At 39.0% G+C, this 23,992-nt stretch overlaps 1 protein-coding gene across 2 annotated transcripts in view; it reads right to left on the bottom strand.

Moving 5' to 3' along the window:
- Nucleotides 1-23,992, bottom strand: part of TOX (thymocyte selection associated high mobility group box) — a 301,092-nt gene that overhangs the window by 28,100 nt on the left and 249,000 nt on the right. For both annotated transcript variants that reach the window (XM_065902916.1, XM_065902917.1), the window contains exons 5-6: nt 13,096-13,326; nt 569-649 (exon numbers count right to left, since the gene is read on the bottom strand). In XM_065902916.1, the coding sequence (XP_065758988.1) occupies nt 569-649; nt 13,096-13,326 (312 nt within the window). The remainder of the gene's footprint in view (nt 1-568; nt 650-13,095; nt 13,327-23,992) is intronic.

The raw sequence follows: 23,992 nt of genomic DNA, 5'->3' as shown, positions 1-23,992 counted from the left end.
CAGATTTAATAACCCAATACCAAACAGAGTTAACTCCTGAGTTTTTATTATAGCAAGGGCTCATATTTGAGATATTCCAAAGCATAAAATAATTGTAAGGGGTGCTTTCATTTTCAAATGAAATGATGCATCTTCCCCCCATCTGCTTGCTTATTTTGGCAGGTGGACATCCTAATGATGTTGTAATGAGGCTACAATTAAAGACAGTTGCTATCTCCTCAGCAAAGACCAACGGGATGGGGTCGGGGTGCTGGGGGTGGAAGACATTTAAAGAGTGGAATGTGGTGAAACAGAACGTTGGCTCAGGATTAAGAACGTGCTGCAACTAACCCACAAAACAAGTAATCCACAGGCAGGCAATATTACACTAAAGGCCCAAAGGATGTTGTTCTGGTCCTCTAGATACGAACAAATATTTCCATAACATACAGCTTTGCTTAGGATTTACTTTTTTAGCAAAGGAGATTGTGCAGAAATGCTGAAGTAATCTTTTATGCCTTCAAATGACCATCATGATCTGAGACGAGATGGCCATAACCCGTCCCAAGACCACACGGTTTCACGTTACCTTGGACACCAGGCTGGCTCTGTATGCTGCTAGTTGCTTCAGGTACTCCTTCTTCGCAGCCTCGGTTTTCTTTTTATAGACCTGCAACAACAGAGTCTTAAATTAGAAAGCGCATCTGCTTTTGTTTCCAGAGAAGTACAATGCAGAATGATAATTGTGTGTGTTCACACACACACACACATACACATACACATACACAGAGACACAAGACAATACTATGTATCTCCCCAAAGATAGTGTTTTCTTACCAAAGCAAGTTTCTAAGAAGTATGACAAGAGATTAGATAATAAAAAGATTAACAATAGTAAAATTTCCCATTTTGCATAAAGCATATGAAGAGATATATCTGGGTTAGTCTGACAGTGGAGGCAATTGGTTTGGAAAGATACTATGGAAGGAAGTTCTCAGGGAATCACATGTGAGTAAAGAAGCCATTTGTACTTATATAAGGGGCAGATAATGCTACAGTACACCCAAATCCTGACATATATCTCCTTGCTAAATACAAAAACAAGGACAGAATTCAAAGATGATCAATAAAGTTCAACATGCTAATCAAAGAAACAGTTATGGAATTTGCAGGTTCATCACTATTTTAAAGTTTTGTGCCTTGAAGTTCTATTTTCAAAGACTCAGCAATCAGTGATGGCAGTCAAAATCACATTTGGGAGTGGGCTGGGGACCCTGAGTGGCCGAGGACTGCACATGTGCCGTGACGTGTAGCCTGCTCTGGTCGTGCCCTTTCCAGAAAACACACAAAAACACAAAGGATGGTATGGATGTGTGGATACTGCAATGTGAAAAGGTAAAAATGTTCTGAATTGAGTTTCAATTTACAGCAGCTTTTCATTTTTCATAGGAAATGATCTTGCAAATACAAGTAAAATCATCCTAAATTGAGCAAAAGTACTGAAAAACAACTTGCAGGTAGGCTAAAGGTCACATCCCTAAGCTAACAGAAAAAAAGTTATTAGAGTCGAAAATGAAAGATAAGCAAAGTGAATACACTTCGACTGCTACCATTAAGGTAGTTCTTTCAAGGCTTTAGAGTCTGCTTTTGCCAATCTTTTGAAATCAGCCCAGAAGAACAAAATATTTTTCACCGTTGGGTGCATTTTCATCGATACGACTATTTTAAATTTCCCACATCTTGAATTTTATAGCAAGGAATGAGGCGTGGCTACTACTTTGTAATGCTGAGCTCAAAACCAGACACAGGCCAGCGTGGAAAGTGGCATTAGAATTAGTCAAAGTATTAAATAAAAATTATGTGTAAAGACCAAATATCTACCAAAGTCAGCAGCAGAAGTCAATTTATGGTTTCTGATGTGGAAGGTGGTTTGTTGAGACCAGTTCCTGACTGTGAAATTTAAGGTGTGAGAGATATTACCTACTCATAAATATTTTAATTAAAGCAGAACATTTTACTTAAAGTAAACAAATGAGTAACCTTGTCAACAGAATTATAAAGGACCCTATGAAATGAATGTGCTAACTGTACTCCCTTAGGGAGTGCTTCAGCCTAGTCTTTCATATTTGGCATTTTGGTATATTATAATAAAGGCAACTATAATAAGGCAATTATGAATTAATACAATAGTATCACACAACCATTGTGTCATCTTTACAATATATGGAACTAAAGAAATTTAAAAGATATTTTTTAGTAAGAAGTCTTAATCAATTACAGGAAAAATTTTAATTTACCGAGCTAATTATTGGAAATCAAATTCAGATTCTTTTTTAGACATATATGAAAACATATATGTTTTCCATATATGAAAACAAATAAACACTAAATTCCAGCAAATGTCTTTGAACAGTATGATTCATGTATATCATATGCTTTGGTTCAGTCAGAATGAGAAACCCGGAGCCCTCTTGCTTTTTGATTGATTTATTTCTTTCTTCAAAGACAGATTTCTGTTTGTAGTTCTCCTTCCAATCTCTTCCCCAAGACATACTTTTTATTATTAATGACCTTAAACTGATAATGTTTACATTTACTTTTAATACCTTAAAACGGTTTCCAGGGGGTTTTACTCCCACACAGACAGAAATCCTATTCAGGACTTTGAAGCAAATATTTAGCAAAAATATCTTCGATGGTAGTACACTTTTGTAAACTTGAAGCATTTCTATCATGTTTTTTATTCATACGTTACTCTAGGTGACCTCCTCGGGCAGCTAACTAGGGTTCATTGAGCTTCCAAAGGCAAATATTACACACGTGGGTCCACAGCATTGCCTGAAGCCTCATTTTCTAAGTAGCACAGGTAAGACGGTGTTCAGATGGACTGACTGTAACATCTATCATCCCTCTTGTGTTCCGTTTCTATTGAAAAAACAGCAGTGTTACTACAGTGGGGCTCCCAGTGGTTAACATCCCACAAGGTGTTAACTTTCCTGAAATTTGTTTATTAACAACCACAGGAGAAAGGTGGCAACTCTGCATGTTTCAGGCTGGATGTATGCCCCCTGGTTTCAGGGGAGATCGATGTTGTTACGGGATTCCTGACTAGCATTCAGAGCACCCGGTTTCCTCCAGATGGCTCCCTATTGGCTATTGATGACCGGCTATGCGGGATCATCCTACACGTGCCTAAATACCACTTTAGGAAAGAGGAAACTCATCACGTCACATTACATGGCTTGATGGGTCTGCTTTTCTCTGAATAGCTGCAGATCTTCAGAGGGAGAATTCAAAGGGTGCTGATTTCAGGAGGTATGTTTCTTTGTGTCTAAAGTGGGGTACCCTGGATCAGATTAAAATCTGAGGTGGCTTCCCCTACAGTAATTTAGAACCTCCACCTTTAAGAACTAGCTAATGGCTCAAATATTATTCACCCTGTATGTCCTTGTGATGCTACCTTCTAAAATTGCACAAGGATGTTTTCTGAATCCTATATTTGATGGAGATGTCTGAAGAAGGACCTCAAATATATCAGAAAGATAAAAAAACAAGTAAGAATTCCACATACTGAAATTCTTCCTTTAGAACAGATAATTAAAAATCATTAGTAAAAAGTTCCACAAAAATGTTTCAAAGCTCTATTTATAGATGGAGAAAAGTCTTTCACTTGCAGAAGCCGGAGATGACGCAGACTGCATTTGCAATGAGCAGTCCACTGCAATGATCAAACCTTCTAACCTAGGGGATGGGTCTGATTTACATCAAAGTTAAGTTTGGGAAAGAAATGGTCTCTCTCTCTCTTTCTCAGGGAAAGACAAATATTTTAAAGAAATGTGATTCACACAGTAAATATTAGTACTCAGCTGAACTACAAAATGGCTTCCAAATGGTCTACAGCTGTTTGAAATAAAGTGCAAAGTTGGCCAGATGAGGATTTAAAAATCATAATACATCATTTATCATTTTCCCCAGCTCATCCAAACACTTCTGAATTCATCCTGTCCTAACTCAGTTAGTTGCTATGGTTTGTTATTCTAAGAAAGCTACCATACCCTATCTAAGGATTGCATCTCAGCGGTTAAGTTAAAACATATAATGGCTAAACTAAAACAGACCTCAAATGGCAGTTCTAGAGAATCCAAATTCTGTTCATGTAACCTAGTGATTCTATGAATCATTTTTTTAGTTGCACTACATTCCAGAATGTATACACATTTTTATAAGTGAATAATCTCTAACTAAAATCAGCAGTTCAGTATCAGTGACTACGGATGCACTCAAACAGAAAACATTCTAATATAACCTGTCATTTTGCTTTTTTCACTTTCTGCTCCTTCCCCAAACAATCCATCTAACTTATATAGAAAAGTAAAACCTTATAAATACCATTTAATTCCTTCTTCCTTCCTTCTTTTTGACTCTGGTCCTTAGTTAATCTCTAGTTGTAGTTTATTTCAACTCTTTGCAGTAATAATAAGAAAAAACACAGTTCATCTAATTCTGGATTTTATTCAAACACTATAAGACTAAAGGCACTTTTCTTTTTGGTTAACTTCAAATGCAGTTTTTCCCCAGTATAATTTCATATTTATAGAAAATGCTTAGAAACATGATTATGTAAGAAATAATAATTTAATCTCATTTCCCTGTAATATACAGTACTTGAGAAATTAACGTTTGCAGCATCTTTGAATGCTATTATTATTTAGGACAGTTAGAGCAAGTGCATCTGTGTTTACACAGAACTTAGTCCTTAAATGCAGTTAAATTTCCATTTGTGTAACTTGCTCAGCGTTTTCTTAAGCATTCCAGAACTCAGAGAACTTTATAAACTGGTATTCAGAGAACTGAAAACATTATACAACATGACAAAAATTTTGCTATCGATTCTTTTTGGGATCCATCAAATGCAAACACATCGTCTACACAATAATGGGGTAGCCTGTTTCTGGAATGGTAGGGATCAGAAGAAAGCTCTTCATCTGAAAATACAGCTGCAAAATATATCTGTCAGTTTATTAAATGAGGATGAGAGTGTAATGTTCAATTATACTTAACAATATAGTGAGTATCTATTATGTGCCTGCATGGTGTGAGGAACAGAAGCTACAAAACCAAAAAAAGTATTAAAATATGCTTCTACTGTGTGCATTTTTTGTGTCAGGCATATATATATATATACACATATATCTAATCAAACTGGTCTGGTATCTGAGATTTATCTCTGTTTATGCAACAGCTCCTTCTGGTTGCATGAGATCTCCCTTGGATGCCTCAATCAGACCACCAACCACAGGGCAGCCCTTTTAGGCGGGGCAGAGTATGGCACATAAAAGGTGCTCAGGAAATACCTGTGATAGGAGTGTATAATCCCTGGTCTCAGGTTTCTCCTCTGTGAGTCAGCATGAGTGTGGTACTCATGGTAAAACACCAAATTGCATCTTCTAAATGAGTGGCATCAGTGGCGACAGAGGACTTGGTATACAAAGTGGTAACCTGCCCTCCTGAAACATGTTTACCAATAATACATAAAGCCCAACGGACTTGAGCGAGTGTTATGTTCAAATTCTCTCCCTGCTGACATCATGGAACCGTTCAAGAGAAATGTCTGCTCTCTCTGTGTATCAGCATGGAGTATTTCCACGTGTACTCTGTGTATGTATATCCAGGAAGGTGTGCCACAACCCCATTTATGTACCAATTAATTATAGGTATAAACACCTGTGATTTAGAAATAAAATATGTTCACCATTGGGTATAATATTTCCAACTGCTGTTTCAAGCTTTTATGAATATTAATATAAACTTGACTTACCTTCTACAGTTTTTAAGTGAACAATTGTTTTATATATCTTTTACACCTAGCATTAAAAAAAATTAGAGAAAACACATAATGTTTATAAGGAACTGGCCAAGATAAACACATGTGTGAATGCTACGGTAAAACAGGATTTTAGTTAACCTTAAGTATTGTTGACATAAAATCCACATTTTATCATAAGATAAGGGGCAGGGGTGGGGGAAGGCCCCGGCAGCACTTCTGTAGTGGGTATTTGAGCACCAATGAGGAGTAAATGATTTGATTCTGCGGGCTCAGAGGATTTGTCAGCTGCCTCGTAAGTATAATTCTGGCTCTTCATATCCCTGCTGCTTCTAATTTAGCAGGACAGGCTCATAATTGAAGCAAATTAACTATTTACACTTGCCACTTCTACCAGGGGAAGAGGACACAGCAGCAGGAAAGAATGAGCAGGAAATTACATTCTTCCCACTTGTGTCAGACCTGCCCTTATATAAACACATTAACAGTAATTTCATGAGGCGTCAAACATAGGAATAAATACTGAGGGATGAAATAATGAGGTGCTGCTATTGAGCTGAACTGCTATGGCTAATATCCTTGGATATGAATTATGCATCCTGAAAGAAGGCATATGTTACAATATTCAAACAGTTTCCCTGCAAGTGATATCTGCTCATTAGGCTCTGGATCTCGAGGTAAACCTGCTCTCTTCTCCCACGACAGGGCAGCATTTACAAAAATATGCTCTCTGGGCACCGTGGGCTGTGGTTTCTCCTGAATACACCAAACCCTGAACAGGCCTTCCACTCCATTTTTAGCCTAACAGCGTGTTTATTTAGCTCTTTGGCTGAAGCTTTAAAGCCATTTAATGTAATGTAAACAAGAACATTTTGTTTGTAATTTGCTAAATGTATTACAGCCCAACTGTGTCTCCAATTAGGAACTTAAGGTTCATTTAGTAATTTACATCTGGTTCTGATTTAAGGTGACTTTCCTTTCCCACTTAGGAGCTGACTTTCCACGGCTAAAAAGGAACCAAGAATGCTTTATAGCTCTTTGGACCGATCCCTTCTGCTTTAAAGCTGGATGGACTCTTTAATTTAGTGGGGTTTGACTTTGATGACCAGAATCACAGAATTCAAAATAACGGGGAAATACAGGAAATTCAGCTGGACCTTCATAAACAAAGATGCTGAGGGTTGCTCAAACTCCAAGGAGTCTCATATAAAGGGCATGATCTTGTTGCGTTATTATTTTTCTTTCTCTGTAGGTTCCAGTCAATGAAAGATAAGTAGCAAAGACCAACATCACCCTAACACTTTTGTTTTATTTCCCTTTCTCCATCTGGTGCCTTTTGAAAACGACTTACTATGTCTCTGAACCAGGCTCTCCACTGTCGTAGGATTCATTAGTATTTAAAACCTTCCGTTGGAATCCCAAACACAAACCCGCTCCCCTTCCAGATTGAGTCCCATCTTCGAAAGTATTCAAATGGAGAGATCTCTGATATGTGAAGTTTCAGTGGCTTTGGTAGGAACAACTCATAAGGGAAGTTTTGTGTTCCTGGAGGATTTTTATCACTTCTTTCAGCTTGCTTCTGATTTCTCTTCTTTGAGAGATTCTTTTCAGAAATCAAAGTACATATAATTTCTCCCTTTCCGGGGCTTCTGAAAATAAAGACCTGCCCATCTGCAGTGGTTTCTTAGCCCCGCCTAGACTCCACAAAGAGGAAGCATGTGACACACACATACACAGCAGCCCCATTAGTCGTGTTCCCTCTGGCTGGCAAGAAAACATTCAATTGTAATCTCACTAATAGCTGTTTTTCCTTAAATATTGTAATTTTCTGAGCCCCTAATAAGTCATCAATAATTTTGCCCATTTTCCCCAGTTTGTGTTTATATTTGGAGCTGTTCATAATTGTGGGCTATTATGACAACGGGATTTCTGAACAATGGTGGTACACGAAATCCTAGCCTTCTTCTTGAACCAGCTGCCTGCACAAAGCCAGCAGCAGCGTGTGGGGGCTGCTCTGCAACATGCACATTTGCCCTAAATTTTGAAGTTTAATGGTCTGCCTCAAACGGGCTCCAGTAACATTCCTTTAAAAATACATAGCAGTATGTGTGCTCTCCAATTGGAATATTAAATGAGAGTAAAATACAATTAAATTAAGTTTGAAACAGAGATATTACGTTGGCACCACGAGTCAACATAAAGGGGAAGAACAGGTGGTAATACACCATAATAACACTTTTGGATATTTTGCTGAAATTCTCTTGATGCCCAAAACGTGCATTCTAGGGGGCATGTGCGCTTTGTGGGCAATTCCGGCAAACTGTCAGAGAGGGGCTGCCGCGTGGCACACGGCAGGCCCAGCTGACGCAGTACGTCCCTTCTGTAAGCGAGGCGTCTGCTCCCACTCACCGAACCCCCTCCCTCCTTGTCCCTGGGACGGACTGGCACCCGTATATGGCAAAAACCAGCCTTCTTGGCATACTCTGTGGTTTCACTATCTTTATTAAGCAAGATCATCTTTTTAGAGGAAAGGATAAGCTATGCTGAACCCCTGTCAAGTCAAAGGAACATAAGGCATGGGGACAAACTATCTCAAGTGATTCAAACTGATCCCAGTACCTTGTTTTGGTAATGGTGCTCCAGTGTTAAGATACTAACTTCTCTGTAAGAGAAAGTTATTTCTATTAATATATCTCCCTAAGTGATCTTAGCACAATTCTTTTAAACAATTGCATTTTGACCATGGAATCGCTTTATAATACTCAGTGACTTAAACAGGGTCTGTGCTGTGCTAAGTTGCTTCAGCCGTGTCCAACTCTTTGCGACCCCACGGATTATGGTCCGCCAGGCCCCTCTGTCCATGGGGTTCTCCAGGCAAGAATATTGAAGTGGGCTCCCATTTTCTCCTCCAGGGGAGCTTCCGAACCCAGGGATTGACATCGCATCTCTTAGGTCTCCTGCATTGGCAGGTGGTTTCTCTACCATTAGGGCTACCTGGGAAGCCCCCAAATAGGGTCTGCTATTATATAATCTCATCTTTTATTTACAAAACACATTCTTCAACCCCCCAACTATTTCTATTAAGAGAGAACCCAAAGACAGACTCATTACAAGTTACTTATTAAATTGGAAACAAAAGAGAAAGAGGAAAGTGTTTTGTTATCACAATATACAATTAAAAAGCCTTAAGTATTATGTCATAATTGTGATTCTACTTCCATTAGAAAGGCTCAGAGCTGAGTTTGAAAGACAGAATGGGAGTCATTTCTCTTTTTAGCATGACACTGGAGAATAGTGACTCTCATATTCTTTGGGTCTGTAAAGACCTTACCTGGTCAGATCAAAAATGTGGATTATCTTAGTGTTCCCCCCTTGGTATAATAAAAATAAAAGACTGTATTATAATAGAGTTAGTGGGGAAATCCTGAAGCTTAATATTTGTTGCCTTGAGGAACTACCCAGTTTTCATCATAAGAACATTATTCTTTGCCACTAGAAACATGGGTACAGGCACTGACCTTGAATTGATAATGTAAAGGATTTGATCATGGGCTAGGAAAGAGCTATGTAGATCTCCCCCATTTAAGTTCCTCTAGTAAATGTGGGAAGTAATTAGGAAAAGGTATCTAGGGTTAGAAAAACAGACAAGAGGAGTCAGATCAGTGGTAGCACTGGCAACTAAAATTTCTTGACATAAAACCAAAGAAGCACATGTGAGCCTTGGAGCAGCACCCCCAGCTCGCTGCCGGGTCGCAGAAGGGATCACTAATATCCTCTGATTACAAGTTGCCATCACAGTCACTAGGGAAGGCAATCAACTTCTGGATGTCTCCTCTGGGAAGTTCTATCTCACCACGCAAGAGTTTACAGCACTGTGGCCTGGCCCCTACCCAAGAATACACACAGGGGCTGTCTGAGCAGGGTGCCTGGACCACGGGCAGAGCAGCACAGGGGTGGGGCTGGGCTTCCTGGTGGAGGTGCGCTGTTTCTCAACCCGTGAATAAGCCCCTGCATAGAACCTCACTGTGAATCTCCAACATCAGGAGGGAACCACACTTTGGCTTTGGGAGTGTGAGAGCAAACTGATCCAAGTTAGGATAGAAACCCGCTCTGAAGTCTCAAGAAACTATATTAGGTTTTCAGTGGAATCACAAGATACAATGTTAACCACTCTATTTGTGAGTTGGGTATTTTAATCTCACACACAGAGAACATTTCTGTGATATGTTTTCCATCCTCAGAGATGACTCTTGCAGCAGAGCTCCACACGGAAGGCCTGTGCTTTTCTGTGAAGTCCTTTGCTGTGACTGGCAATCTTGAAAAGGACATAATGTGTAGAGATTTCAGACTGTACAGGACAGCTTTGACTTACAGTAAAGGGGGGTTGGAGAGAATTGGAAGAGTAGGTTTAGCTAATGTTTTGTTAGCAGTTGGTTTTACCATTACAGCTATAATTGTTTTTATAAATTGGTTAGAAAAGAACTGTAGGTTGAATGATAAGTTCTAGTCATGGTGTGTAGTCTTAGACAAATCAATCAATGAATGGGACTCTGTCTTATTCTCTGCTCTCCCCTCAGTGTCTAGAAGTGCTTGGGGCACACAGTAAACACTCAATAAATCTTTGTTGAATGGATAAGTGACTGAGTTTAAATATCTGGCCCCATTTCATAAACTGCAAAATTCAGAAAACAGCATCTATGAATACTGTGCTGAACAAACGAAACAAATCATGAAAAACTGTTGTTAAAATATAAAACACAATATACATTGTAAATGCTGACAGATACTATGATATATAGGTTTTTAGAGATGTACACAGGTTTGAGATGTTCTCTTTCTTAAATACTTCCCTGGACCTGAGGAGAGGTAAAAGTCTCTGTTAAGAATCCAGCATGAGACTAACCCATCAAGGATGCAATTCAGTATTTTGTAGCATCTAAAGCTGCTACTGTGTGGATCACAATAAACTGTGGAAAATTCTGAAAGAGATGGGAATACCTGACCACCTGACCTGCCTCTTGAGAAACCTGTATGCAGGTCAGGAAGCAACAGTTAGAACTGGGCATGGAACAACAGACTGGTTCCCAATAGGAAAAGGAGTACGTCAAGGCTGTATGTTGTCACCCTGCTTATTTAACTTCTACGCAGAGTACATCATGAGAAACGCTGGGCTGGAAGAAGCACAAGCTGAAATCAAGATTGCCGGGAGAAATATCAATAAGCTCAGATATGCAGATGACACCACCCTTATGGCAGAAAGTGAAGAGGAAATAAAAAGCCTCTTGATGACAGTGAAAGAGGAGAGTGAAAAAGTTGGCTTAAAGCTTAACATTCAGAAAACTAAGATCATGGCATCTGGTCCCATCACCTCATGGGAAATAGATGGGGAGACAGTGGAAACAGTGTCAGACTTTATTTTTTGGGGCTCCAAATCACTGCAGAAGGTGACTGCAGCCATGAAATTAAAAGATGCTTACTCCCTGGAAGGAAAGTTATGACCAACCTAGACAGCATATTAAAAAGCAGAGACATTCCTTTGCCAACAAAAGTCTGTCTGGTCAAGGCTATGGTTTTTCCAGTGGTCATGCTGGACTGTGAAGAAAGCTGAGTGCTAAAAAACTGATGCTTTTGAACTGTGGTGTTGGAGAAGACTCTTGAGAGTCCCTTGGACTTCAAGGAGATCCAGCCAGTCCATCCTAAAGGAGACCAGTCCTGGGTGTTCACTGGAAGGACTGATGCTGAAGCTGAAACTCCAGTACTTTGGCTACCTCGTTCGAAGAGCTGACTCTTTGGAAAAGATCCTGATGCTGGGAGGGATTGGGGGCAGGAGGAGAAGGGGACAACAGAGGATGAGATGGCTGGATGGCATCACCGACTAGATGGACATGAGTTTGAGTAAACTCCAGCAGTTGGTGATGGACAGGGAGGCCTGGCGTGCTGCGATTCATGGGGTCGCAAAGAGTCGGACACAACTGAGCGACTGAACTGAACTGAACTGAAAGCTGCTTCACTTCATCCACATCCAGTGATTGAACTTTAATGATAATGCTCATCTAATTTTTCCTTCATGATAAAGAAATTCCAGATGGTGACAATGGCATCTCTAGTCCCGGCAACCTAGAAATCTGGGATCAATATTGCTTCTTTGTCGAAGTGGGTTCTGTCTATACATGGGCTTCCCTGGTGGCTCAGACAGCGTGAGAACTTGCCTGCAATGTAGGAGACCCGGGTTTGATCCCTGGGTTGGGAATCCTCTGGAGAGGGAAATGGCTACCCACTCCAGTTTTCTTGCCTGGAGAACTCCATGGACAGAAGAGCCTGGAGGGCTACAGTCCACGGGATCGCAAAGAGATGGATAAGACTCTTTCCATGATTCCCATCCTCCTTAAGACCTTCTGGATGACTTACACTGTGGTTGAGATACAAAGTGTCTCACGCCGCTGCTCCCCACCAGTGTGGTCCTCAGCACACCATGGCAATCCACAAGAGGAGAAAATAATCAGGTATCTGGGCCCATTTAATACAGCCTAGCAATATGGTACAAGTGGGATTGAATAACATACTCTAGTGGTCTTTAGGGAATGGCTAAGGGTAGAGATCCTTAAATTTGAGGTTCATTTAGCAAAGAGAGTTTTGATGAGAAAAGAGTAAATACTAAGTGCTGAAGAGAGGTGTGGACAGTTCTCAAAATGCTTTTAGTGTTTTTTTTTCTGTCTTTAGAATCACATTGGCAGCATTAAGGAATGAGGTAATCCTGGCTTGGATATGTAGAAGCCCTTCCAAAAGTAACTACACCATATAAACTTTGAAACAAAGGAACTAAATACTATTTATAACAGAGCAATAGAGGAATGTAAAACCATGTCAGAATCCCGTGAAGTCTGGTGCTGGTGGGGCACATTCTCAGCCTCAGTTCTAGTATCCGAGGAATTCACCCAATGACCAGGCTTCCCAGGTGGCGCTAGTGGTAAAGAACTTTCCTGCCAGTGCTGGAGACATACAAGATATAGGTTCGATCCCTGGGTCGGGAAGATACCCCTGGAGGAGGGAATGGCAACCGACTCCAGTATTCTTGTCTGGAGAATCTCATGGACAGAGGAGCTTGGCAGGCTACAGTCTGCAGGGTCGCAAAGAGTCAGACATGACTAGAGCTTCTACACACACACACACACACACACACATGCACGCACGCACGCACGCACACACACACCCAATGACCTCAGAAGCCACTCCTTAGGATGCACACACTTTCTCAAATCATGTTGAATCATCCTTTTTGTATCTTTTCTTACCTGTTTTTGCTCTTCACCCAAACCATCCCACATGGAAGCCACAATTTTAGAAACTTCACCAAAGGTAGCATTTGGATTTTGGCCCTTGATGGCAGCCTGAGTATCACGGAAGAATAACGCATAGGCAGACACTGGCTTCTGTGGCTCATTAGGGTCCTTCTTCTTCTTCTTTTTGGGGGTTTTTGGTTTTTTCCCCATGTCAGAGGCAGGTCGTTTCTCTCCACCATTGATCTGAAATAAAACAAAATCTGAATTATAGAAGAGCTAAACAAATTTAGGGGCAGATCATATTGCTCTTCCTTGAAACTTACCCAGGTATCCTCACCCATACACATCATATAAACACAGACATTTCTAAGGGCCACTTGGTTTTGTTTTTCCTGTTTTTTCAAGTAAAACTTATTTTATGTAATTTTCATATTCATCCTCTTCCAGCCTAATTTACATAGCTTTAACACAATCTTACTGATTCTCTTTATAATACTATTGTACTGTTAGATATTATTATAACTTAACTCTCTCAGCTTTTCCTTTTTCTCCTGCAGGAACTGAATGACGAGCAGCACTGTGACTATGACAGCAGGAGATTGCTCCTGTAGTAACCCCACTGTATGAACAATCCAACCTGTTTTCTTTTGGGGAGTTTATCCTTTTCTTCCTAATTATATATATTTTTTGACTGGGCTGGGTTTTCCCACTCTGTGGGCTTTTCTCTAGTTGTGGCGAGTGGGGGCCACCCTCCAGTTGCAGTGTGAGGGCATCTCACTGCAATGGCTCCTCTTGTTGGGAAGCAAGGGCTCTTGGGCGTGCAAGCTTCAGTGGTTGTGGCTCCTAGGCCCCAGGGATCGAACCCATGTTGCTGGCAGGCAGACTCTCCATCACTGAGCCACCCAGGATGCCCCTAATTATGATTTTTAAACGATAGTGGGCAACATATCCAATGAATAAATTGAGTGGTTTCTGGTGTTGCACTTAGGTCTGTGGAATGCTACTGAGAAATCCTAGTAATGCTCATGGCTTAGCATGGCATAATCCAGACCCTAGATCAGTGCTGTCCAACAGAACTTTCTGCTAACGGGGTAAAGTTCTAAAATCTGTGCTATTCAATATGGTTGCCACTAGCGACACATAACTAATGAGCATGCGAAATGCAGCCAGCATGAATAAGAAACAAAATTTTAAATTTTATACAATTTTAATTGCTTTAAATTTAAATAGCTAAATGTGGCTAGTGGTTACCATATTGGAGAGTGCATCTCTGGAAACTAGACTCTCAAATCTAGACATTTCGAGCATAGCTTTAACACTCAGTTTAAGGAAAGATTCCATTTCTTCCCATTGTCCTTGAGTATGAATATTGGGATAATCTAAATTGTTATTCTGATGCAAGTGGGAAAAAATACAATGTATTTTAGACATCTGCATTTGAACTTGTATACTAACTAGTTAATGTGTGATGTCATTTTATCTACATCTATAGAATGAGACATCTGGGCTACGATTTCTTTCTAGTTCTAGAATTATATGAGTCTACATGAATACTGAGTAGTGCTGTCTCTGGAGGAATCCTCTTTCCCCCCGCCTCTCACACCAGCACAAGGGCCCCCATGCACTATCCCCTGATGAAGTCACCATTATCAGGGAGGTTCTGCATCATCACTTCTATCCCTGTGATGGCTGTTGCTTTTCTCTTCTTGGCAAACACACAATATGTATCTTATTCAGATAAATTGCCAGGCAAGGTAATCTGTGTGAAATAACAGCCACCATTGGATAGGAAGCATGAGCTTCTGAGAGGTCGGTGGATATAGTAACATCAGAAGATCCACACTCATGTCCTCTGTTACTACGTTTAGCTGTGAAATCTTGGCAAGTTACATCATTTTTCTGGGCCTCCATTTCCTCTGCTGCAAACCAGTTGCAGTGCCATTGTGTGATTACTGAGATGATATATACGTAATATGGTTAAAATTTTAAAATGGTATTCAGATGTTAATTATGACACAGTAATAACTTTTTTCCATTTATTTTTATTTGTTGGGGGCTAAATACTTTACAATATTGTAGTGGTTTTTGCCATACACTGACATGAATCAGCCATGGATTTACATGTGTTCCCCATTCCGATCTCCCCTCCCGCTTCCCTTTCCATCCCATCCCTCTGGGTCTTCCCAGTGCACCAGCCCTGAGCACCCGTCTCATGCATCCAACCTGGGCTGGTGATCTGTTTCACCCTTGATAGTATACTTGTTTCAGTGCTGTTCAGAGTAATAACTTTTTACTGAATGAATGGAAAGAAATGACCTTAACACTAATTTGTGATGCCATATGGTCATGGCTTAAAAGATATGCCCTGAGAACCAGAGACAGGAAAAAAAAACTAAGCAAATTCTTTGGCTTTGTCTTTAGTTAAAAAGTTATGTAATAGATTATAGTTTTGAAACTGTCAGCTGAAGCAGATAAACAACCCTTTGGGGATAGGATGCTCTGAACCTAGCAGACAAACTGACGTAGATTAACACTAGAAGGTGACTTCCCCAGGAAGGGTTTCATGTGATTCTGTGAAATGACTGGTCCTCAGGTTAATGAGCCAAAGGACAAGAATGCTGGGACTGAACTGGGACTGGATCCAGTATCCGCTGGAGTGGATACTGGGCAAACTGGGGGTAACGGCTCTAAACTAAACACATAGGTAAATATGACCTAGATGCTCATTCTCAATGGTTGAATGTTAGAATCGCCTGGGAAACTTTAATGTAATACCCTCATGTCCAGGCTTTAGCTCTATACAGGAAAATCTCCTGCTCTTAGACTCTGTGATTTAATCAGTATAGAGCTAAAGCCTAGACATGAGGGTATTACTTTAAAGTTTCCCAGGTGATTCTAACATTCAACCATTGAAAATGAGCATCTAGGTCATATCTAAATCAGAGCGTCTAAGAGCAGGAGACATAGGCCTTAGTCACCCTTAACTCTATTCCTCCAACTGCTTTTTGATACTTCAGACATGCAACAAACAAGCAAACCTTCTCTTTGCCCCAAGGATACACAGAGCCACAACTTTCTTCAGTCAGACTCCTCCACATGGTTATGCTGACTATAGGCAACTCATTGTGCCTTCCCATCACTTAGGCTCTCAAAAACGTCACCAAGGACCACAAAGACAAATCCAGGGGACTTTTCATTCTTCCCCTGACTTGATTTCTCACAGTGAGTGTCCTGACTCTTCCAAGAGCTCCATGACATCATAGTCTTCTGATTTTATGCCTACCTTGCTGTCCTCACTGTTTCTAGAATCATTTTTAGGCCCATCCTCCTCTACCTGGCCACTAAATGGTAGTGTACCTGATTTTTTTTGCTGTAGACTGTCTTCTCCTGTGAATTTGTATTTAGGGAGTCTCTTAAGATGCAGGGTTTCCAGTAACAATTGTGAGTGGATGAGTGTCGAGTTTATTTCCTCTGAATTTTGAATGCATAAAAACCATTGCTATTTGACATCTTTATCTTCTTTGTATGCTTTATAATTTCCAAATGTTCTAAACGTAACTATTTCTATATTCAAAATAATAAAATATCAAGAAGATAAACAAAAAGGATTCAAGAAAGACCACAATGAAGAATGCTACAAGGGAAGGGATCATGAAATTGGAAGTATATTTCATCAAGGATTGGAATATGCAGACAATGGGAACACAGTGTATGGAAATAAATGCTTATCCACATGAAATATTTACCTGAACTCCTTATAAATTTTAATGGAAAAAGTTTCAATTTTCAAGATTTCAGATCTGACACATTGAAATCTCCATGACTGCAGATTATATCAATCTTTGTAGAAAATAATCAAATGTCAGTTATATAGAGAAATTTCCTATGACTCACTGCAAATGTTTTTATTAAAAGATTTCCCCCAAATAATTTAAATTGTTTCCCAATTGCACTGTCTAAAATTGTGTTTGAACTGATGATCTTTATGCTTCCTTACTTTTTTTAATTTATTTTTTTATTGAAGGATGATTGCTTTACAGAATTTTGCTGTTTTCTGTCAAACCTCAACATGAATCAGCCATAGGTATACATATTTTCCCTCCCTTTTGAACCTCCCTCCTACCTCCCTCCCCATCCCACCCCCCTAGGTTGATACAGAGCCCCTGTTTGAGTTTCCTGAGCCATACAGCAAATTCCCGTTGGCTATCTATTTTACATATGGAAGTGTAAGTTTCCATGTTACTCTTTCCATACATCTGACCCTCTCCTCCCCTCTCCCCATGTCCATAAGTCTATTCTCTATGTCTGTTTCTCTACTGCTGCCCTGTAAATAAATTCTTCCATACCATTTTTCTAGATTCTGTATATGTGTACTAGAATATGATATTCATCTTTCTCTTTCTGACTCACTTCACCCTGTATAATAGGTTCCAGGTTCATCCACCTCATAAGAACTAACTCAAATGCATTCCTTTTTATGACTGAGTATATTCCATTATGTATATGTACCACAACTTCTTTATCCATTCATCTGTCAATGGACATCTAGGTTGCTTCCATGTTCTAGCTATTGTAAATAGTGCTGCAGTGAACAATGGGATATATGTGTCTTTTTCAATTTTGGTTTCTGGGGTATATGCCTAGGAGTGGGATTGCTGGGTCATAGGGGGGCTTTATTCCTAGTTTTTTAAGGAATCTCCATACTGTCTTCCATAGTGGCTGTGTCAATTTACATTCCCATCAACAGTGCAAGAGCATTCCCTTTTCTACAGCATTTATTGTTTGTAGACTTTTTGATGACGGCCATTCTGACTGGTGTGACGTGATATCTCATTGTGGTTTTGATTTGCATTTCTCTAATAACAGGCAATGTTGAGCATTTTTTTATGTGCTTGTTTGCCATCTGTATGTCTTCTTTGGAGAAATGTCTGTTTATGTCTTTTTCCCAGTTTTTGATTGGGTTGTTTGTTTTTCTAGCATTGAGTTGTATGAGCTGCTTGTATATTTCAGAAATTCTTTGTCAGTTGTTTCATTCGCTATTATTTTCTCCCATTCTGAGGGCTGTCTTATCACCTTGCTTATAGTTTCCTTTGCTATGCAAAAGCTTTTAGGTTTAATCAGGTCCCACTTGTGTACTTTTGTTTTTATTTCCATTACTCTAGGAGGTGGGTCATAGAGGATCTTGCTTTGATTTATGTCATTGAGTGTTCTGCCTATGTTTTCCTCTAAGAGTTTTATAGTTTTGGTGTTACATTTAGGTCTTTAATCCATTTTGAGTTTATCTTTGTGTATGGTGTTAGGACGTGTTCTAATTTCACTTTTACATGCAGCTGTCCAGTTTTCCCAGCACCATTTATTGAAGAGGCTGTCTTACTTACTTTTTAAATCAGTATTTGGATGACATGGGGAACATTTCAGATCTGCTGGATTCATTGACACCCATGGTAGCAGGTAGGACAATTAACCTACTACTGGAAAATGTGGCCCTCCTTTCTAGGGAATCTCTGCAGAAGCAGGAGCATCAGCTATGGCCAGTGAGAAGCTCTAAGCATCAAGCATACAGAAACCACAAGCTACTGTTTTGACACAACACATATAATTGTTTTGATAGCAAACCTATAGGAATCTCTAGACAAGTCCATGCAGCCAATCAATTTGGTTGGCTTTCTGGAGGCTTCACCTATTTTCCTGGCTTGTCTTTATTAATAGGGTTAGCCAGATGCAGTCTTCTCCTTGAGGAGAAACAAGCATTTTATGATTTCTACCTACCTCCCTATTTTCAAGGCATAGCAGACATCATTTATATATTATGGAGGGTCACTCCGAGGCTTCACCTGTGTATCTGACAGTGTACCTGAGAGGCACCAAGCTTGAAGCTGGGGTGTCATCCCCCATTATGGCCAGACCAAACTGGGCAATCTCATAACATTATACCAGCTTTGTCTCTGTGATTCCTGAAAGTGAGAGCATGTTGATATACTGGCCTTTTATTTATTTATTAAAAAAATTTTTTTATACTCTCCTTTTAAATACTCATGGTTAATCTCAGGCTGAATTATCTGTCATGCAAGAAAATTGGCATCTGAGTGGACTAATCTACAGGGCACACATAAAGTATTTATTTCTTAAGATTCACTGCCTTTTCTTCAGTAATTCAACTAGTTCACTAAAACTATATTCTTAGATCATAATATTCTGACCACTTATAAAACTGCCCTCATAGAACCAAACTATGGCTTAAAATAATGCACTTTCAACCAAAGCTGGTGTTAGAGGAAAACACAAAAATAAAAATTATGTATGAAATAGTTTTAAAAAATAAAATATGCTTTAAAGGGAATCATTGTTATATTGCTCAGTGTTCCTTGCATAAAGGCTCACTTGGTATGTACAATGTCTTTGCTTTTAGAAAGCAATATAACAGGATACAAATCCCCTGCTGTGGGTGGCTGTCTAATGCATCCACACATGTGGGCAGGGCTGTATGAAGTGAAAGGCTGTCTGCCACGTGAGCACTGGCCATACCACCTGATGTGGGGGGTGGGGGGGCTCTGAACACTGGGCATTACCACTTGATTGTGGAAGTCTTATTTTTTACTTTGCATTTGACTTGTGTTTGGGAAGGTAAAGAAGTGAGCTGTGATTTTAGTCTGTATAATGAACTGGGAATTTGTCAGGCCTACTTTCTGGCTGTAGTTTCATCAGGTATTTGAAAACCACGTGATCATTTCTCATATACAAAGCCTCCCCAAAGAAAGGTATGCTGCTATAATTTGGATCCACTTACATGCCAGGAGTGGATTGCATTTTGAAAGACACCTGGCCTTTCTGACCATCAACTATTTGGAAAGAACACAATGATGATAAATAAGATTGTGGTGAGAAAATGAGCTAAATGGATTTGTAATATGTCCCTAGACCTTAATTTTGAGTATCGTCTGAACGGATGAAAGTTTATACTTTTATGGCCTTATTTTCCCAGAGATCCTGACTACTGTAGTCTAGAGCAGTACTATCTCAGGGAATTTTCTAGGAAGATGGAAATGGTCTCTGTACTGTCTGAAGGCAGGCACCAGCCACGGGTGGCAATGGGGTATGCTGAGCTCTTAAAGCAAGTGAGAGACTGGATTTTTAAATTTAATTTTAATTAGATTTAAATGTACATGGTCACACAGGACTTGTGGCTGCTGTAAGGACTGTGCAACATCATGTACGGGACACTGTTTTAGAGTATAACATTTCTAGAGTTACTTGGGTTCTAAGACTAGAAGAGTTAAATTTAATTCCAATACAGATGGACCACAGAATGCAAAAATATAAAGTCTCCACAATGACAAGCACATTGAGAGTAAGAACAAGGTCCTGTTAATCTTTCCAACCTCACAGCATCAGTATGGAGTCTTACATGCAGTGGATCACCACGTTTCCACCTGCATTCAATAGCTGTGGACAAAGGCTTAGAATGACAAGGAAAAGGACATCTGAAACACATACAAAAGTTGCTTGAAAATCATAGCAATTAAGAATATGTCTGGGCTGATGCCCTACCTGTAATCCTTATCACCCATGGACTTGTTTCATGTTCTGTTAAAGTTCCCATGAAAAAATAAATACAGACACAAATGCATAGGCATACTACTCTCACAGTAGCTTTACAAAGATATCTGTTCTTCCTGTATTAGCGTTTAGACTGATACCTATTTCCCAAATCCCTAGGGATGTCTTTATGCTTTTGGTAATCCACCTCCGGTCACATCTTATTGCTTAATTAAAGTGATGTATTTAACCTATTTATCACAATAAAACAATAATTTTCCACTTAAAAAAAGCAATGTGTTAATGGTGTTACTTAGATAGTACTTCTTAAGAACAGAGAGTAGAGGAGTTAAGACTCAAGGAAGGAGAATCACTGATATTGAAATGTCCCTGGAGAAGCTGGAAACGTCTATAAGCATATTTAAAATAAACTGCCTCGGTCCCAAAACCTTTAATGGAGCTGGGAGAGCTGTTTAATGCACACTATCTTGCAGTAATCGCTGTAGTTTAAAATAGATTTTAATCAAGCACCATCTGCATAATAGGCTGAACAAACAACACAGAACTCCACTTATAACTCTTATCATATAAAGTAAATATTATAAAATCTTCGCCATAGAAACAGGGCATATTACAGCATTTTTTGTGATGGTACTGTAACTGAAAAATTCTGCTACTTAAATTCATTCTCTCTTTTCTTTCTAAACTATGCCATCTAAAATCCCCTTATGAGAATAAATTCAAATAAGCATGGAAAGTAAGTCATCTAGTTACTGTGAAATCAGTAAGGCTGTAATACCTCTTTCATTTTACAATTGGGTTTATTATTATCATTAATAATAACTAATTCAATGACTCAAAACATCAGTTATAGAAAACCATATATAAAGTGTTATACTCTTGAGATGATTCACAAGCAGAGGGCATTGTATATGTTTCATAGTTTGTAAGACATTCATTTTTAGGGATCTTTGATTCTGCCAAAGATAACTAAGTATTGTTTTAGGATGACTTTAGCAAAAACATGGCTGTATATAAGGTAAGAAATTTGGGCTACTGTCCAGAAAAATCACTTTAAAGTGAAGAAAAGATTTGACTATAATCACACTGCTGGGAGGGGTTGGGGGCAGGAGGAGAAGGGGACGACAGAAGATGAGATGGCTGGATGACATCACCGACTCGATGGACATGAGTTTGAGTAAACTCCGGGAGTTGGTGCTGGACAGGGAGGCCTGGCATGTTGCGATTCATGGGGTCGCAAAGAGTCGGATACGACTGAGCGACTGGACTGAACTGAACATACACCTGTTAGTTATGTTTATTGGTTTTGTTAGATTCATTTGGTCTTTTCTAAATTTACCTATCTAGGGTGATACATTTATTTATTATTTTAGGTTAAAGGTTTCCCTTGCCTCACAGAGAATGCACAAGCTGTTGATACACAGTTCCCATGAATAAAATGCCAGCTAGGCACCTGTGTGTAGCCTCAGTTCAGTTCAGTTGCTCAGTAGTGTCCCACTCTTTGCGACTCAATGGACTGCAGCATGCCAGGCTTCCCTGTCTGTCACCAACTCCCAGAGCTTGCTCACTTGTAGCCTCACTTGAACTTTATTCCATGATTTGATCAAGGTGTGCTCAATTATCTAGAATATGAATCATCTAAGAACATTTACACCCAGGAAACACCATATTGTAGTATAATTTAGCTATTTAAATGGATTTTAGGAACTATTATTTGGAATTGAGTACTAACTGGCTGCTTGACTGAATTTCACTATTTTCCCCAAAACTACTTCACTAATAAGCTCAGTCTTAACCACTGGGATACTTTATTTTTGATATATGAATATATATTAGTTGCTTGGATCTAAGAAATTCTTAAAAGTATCATACATATTACATCATGTGAAGTGTTTAACAATTGTGTAATATATACAGTTCAATGTGGAAAATACCAGGTTTTTGAAACCCAATTTTAAATATAAAATGTGACTTGACATTTGGTTCCAACACTGCTTGATTTCACTTCACTTCTGTCTGCCTACCATTTTTACTTTATTCTAGGGATCTTCTAGCCTTCAGAATAGTAGTAAATAAAAAGTACTTTTCTAAGGCTTATTTAATTGTTCCTCTAGCGACACCCTATTTTCTTTGAGGAAAAAAACCCCCTTCTCTTTCTGTTCAATATGGTAATGCATACTGTAAGAAACTCTTAAAAGCAAAAACAAGCAAATGTAAGAACCCAGAGATGCAAGTAGAGTACTAAGGTCAACTTTCATCTTGAAGACAGCTGCTGAACCTGGTGAAACTGAGTCAAAGTTACAGCAGATAAAGGATGAAGCCCATGACCGACCAAAAAAAGTGGGATGTTTAATGGGAGAGTTCCTATTAAAAGTCAGGACTGAAAAGAATTAGACTTTCTAAGCAGAGTGAAATAAAATGATTTGCTTGGCACGTTCCCTCCCAATACCTGCAAGGATGATTCTGAAGGCAAGGGGAAGAATATCTTTTGTGATAATTCACAAACAGAAACCAGCATTTGTAAAGATTTATACCGTGAATGCATACAACTCTAGTGATCTGAAAAACTTTTAAGCCAAAAGTGGCTCTAGACTGTAATGGTTCAAGCCGCTTGGCAGAAGCAAACACAAACCATCTTTAGAGGAGTCCACTTTCAAAACAGGTCGAATAGAATTCTTATAAAGTTCTAAAGAATATCAGTTCTTATCCAAAAGCAAAAAAGCAGAATGAATCAAGGCATTAAAACCAAGGGCCAGTGGCAACGATAGACAACAGACTCAGGCCCCAAAAGGCTTCACATATTGGAATTAACAAATGCTTAAAGAACAAAAGAGATTAAATCCATGGATAAAGAGCAAGCAACTAAAAAGAAAAAAAAAATTCCAAACAGATTTGAGAAAGAACCAAATAAAACTAGAGACATAAAATAATTGAAATTAAAACCTCAATATATAAGCATTAATTTCAGATTTGATACTGCTGAAAGTTGAATTATGAACTGGGAAATTGATATAAGTAAATTAATCAGAATACAATGGAGTAAGACATCTTCAAAATGATAATGGAGAATCACCATCAATCTAAAATTATTTTTCCTAGTTAAAGTACTTTTTAAGGTAATCTTGTTCCCACTAGATCATCATGAAAGAAAATTTCAAAGGCATAGGGAAAATGATGTCAGATAAAAAAATAAATTTTACATGTGAGTAAATCTAAAGAAAAAAGACTGTAAAAACAACAAAAATAGCATTTCATGAAGTTCATAAAATTACATTTAATTTAAAGATAATTTATAATTTAAATTATAATCAAGATAAACAATAGCAATAACTGCTCCAGTATAAATTGAAAG

This window comes from Muntiacus reevesi, chromosome 12 (genome assembly GCF_963930625.1).
Source record: "Muntiacus reevesi chromosome 12, mMunRee1.1, whole genome shotgun sequence".
NCBI lineage: Eukaryota > Metazoa > Chordata > Mammalia > Artiodactyla > Cervidae > Muntiacus > Muntiacus reevesi.
This window is presented reverse-complemented; position numbering and strand designations above follow the sequence as displayed.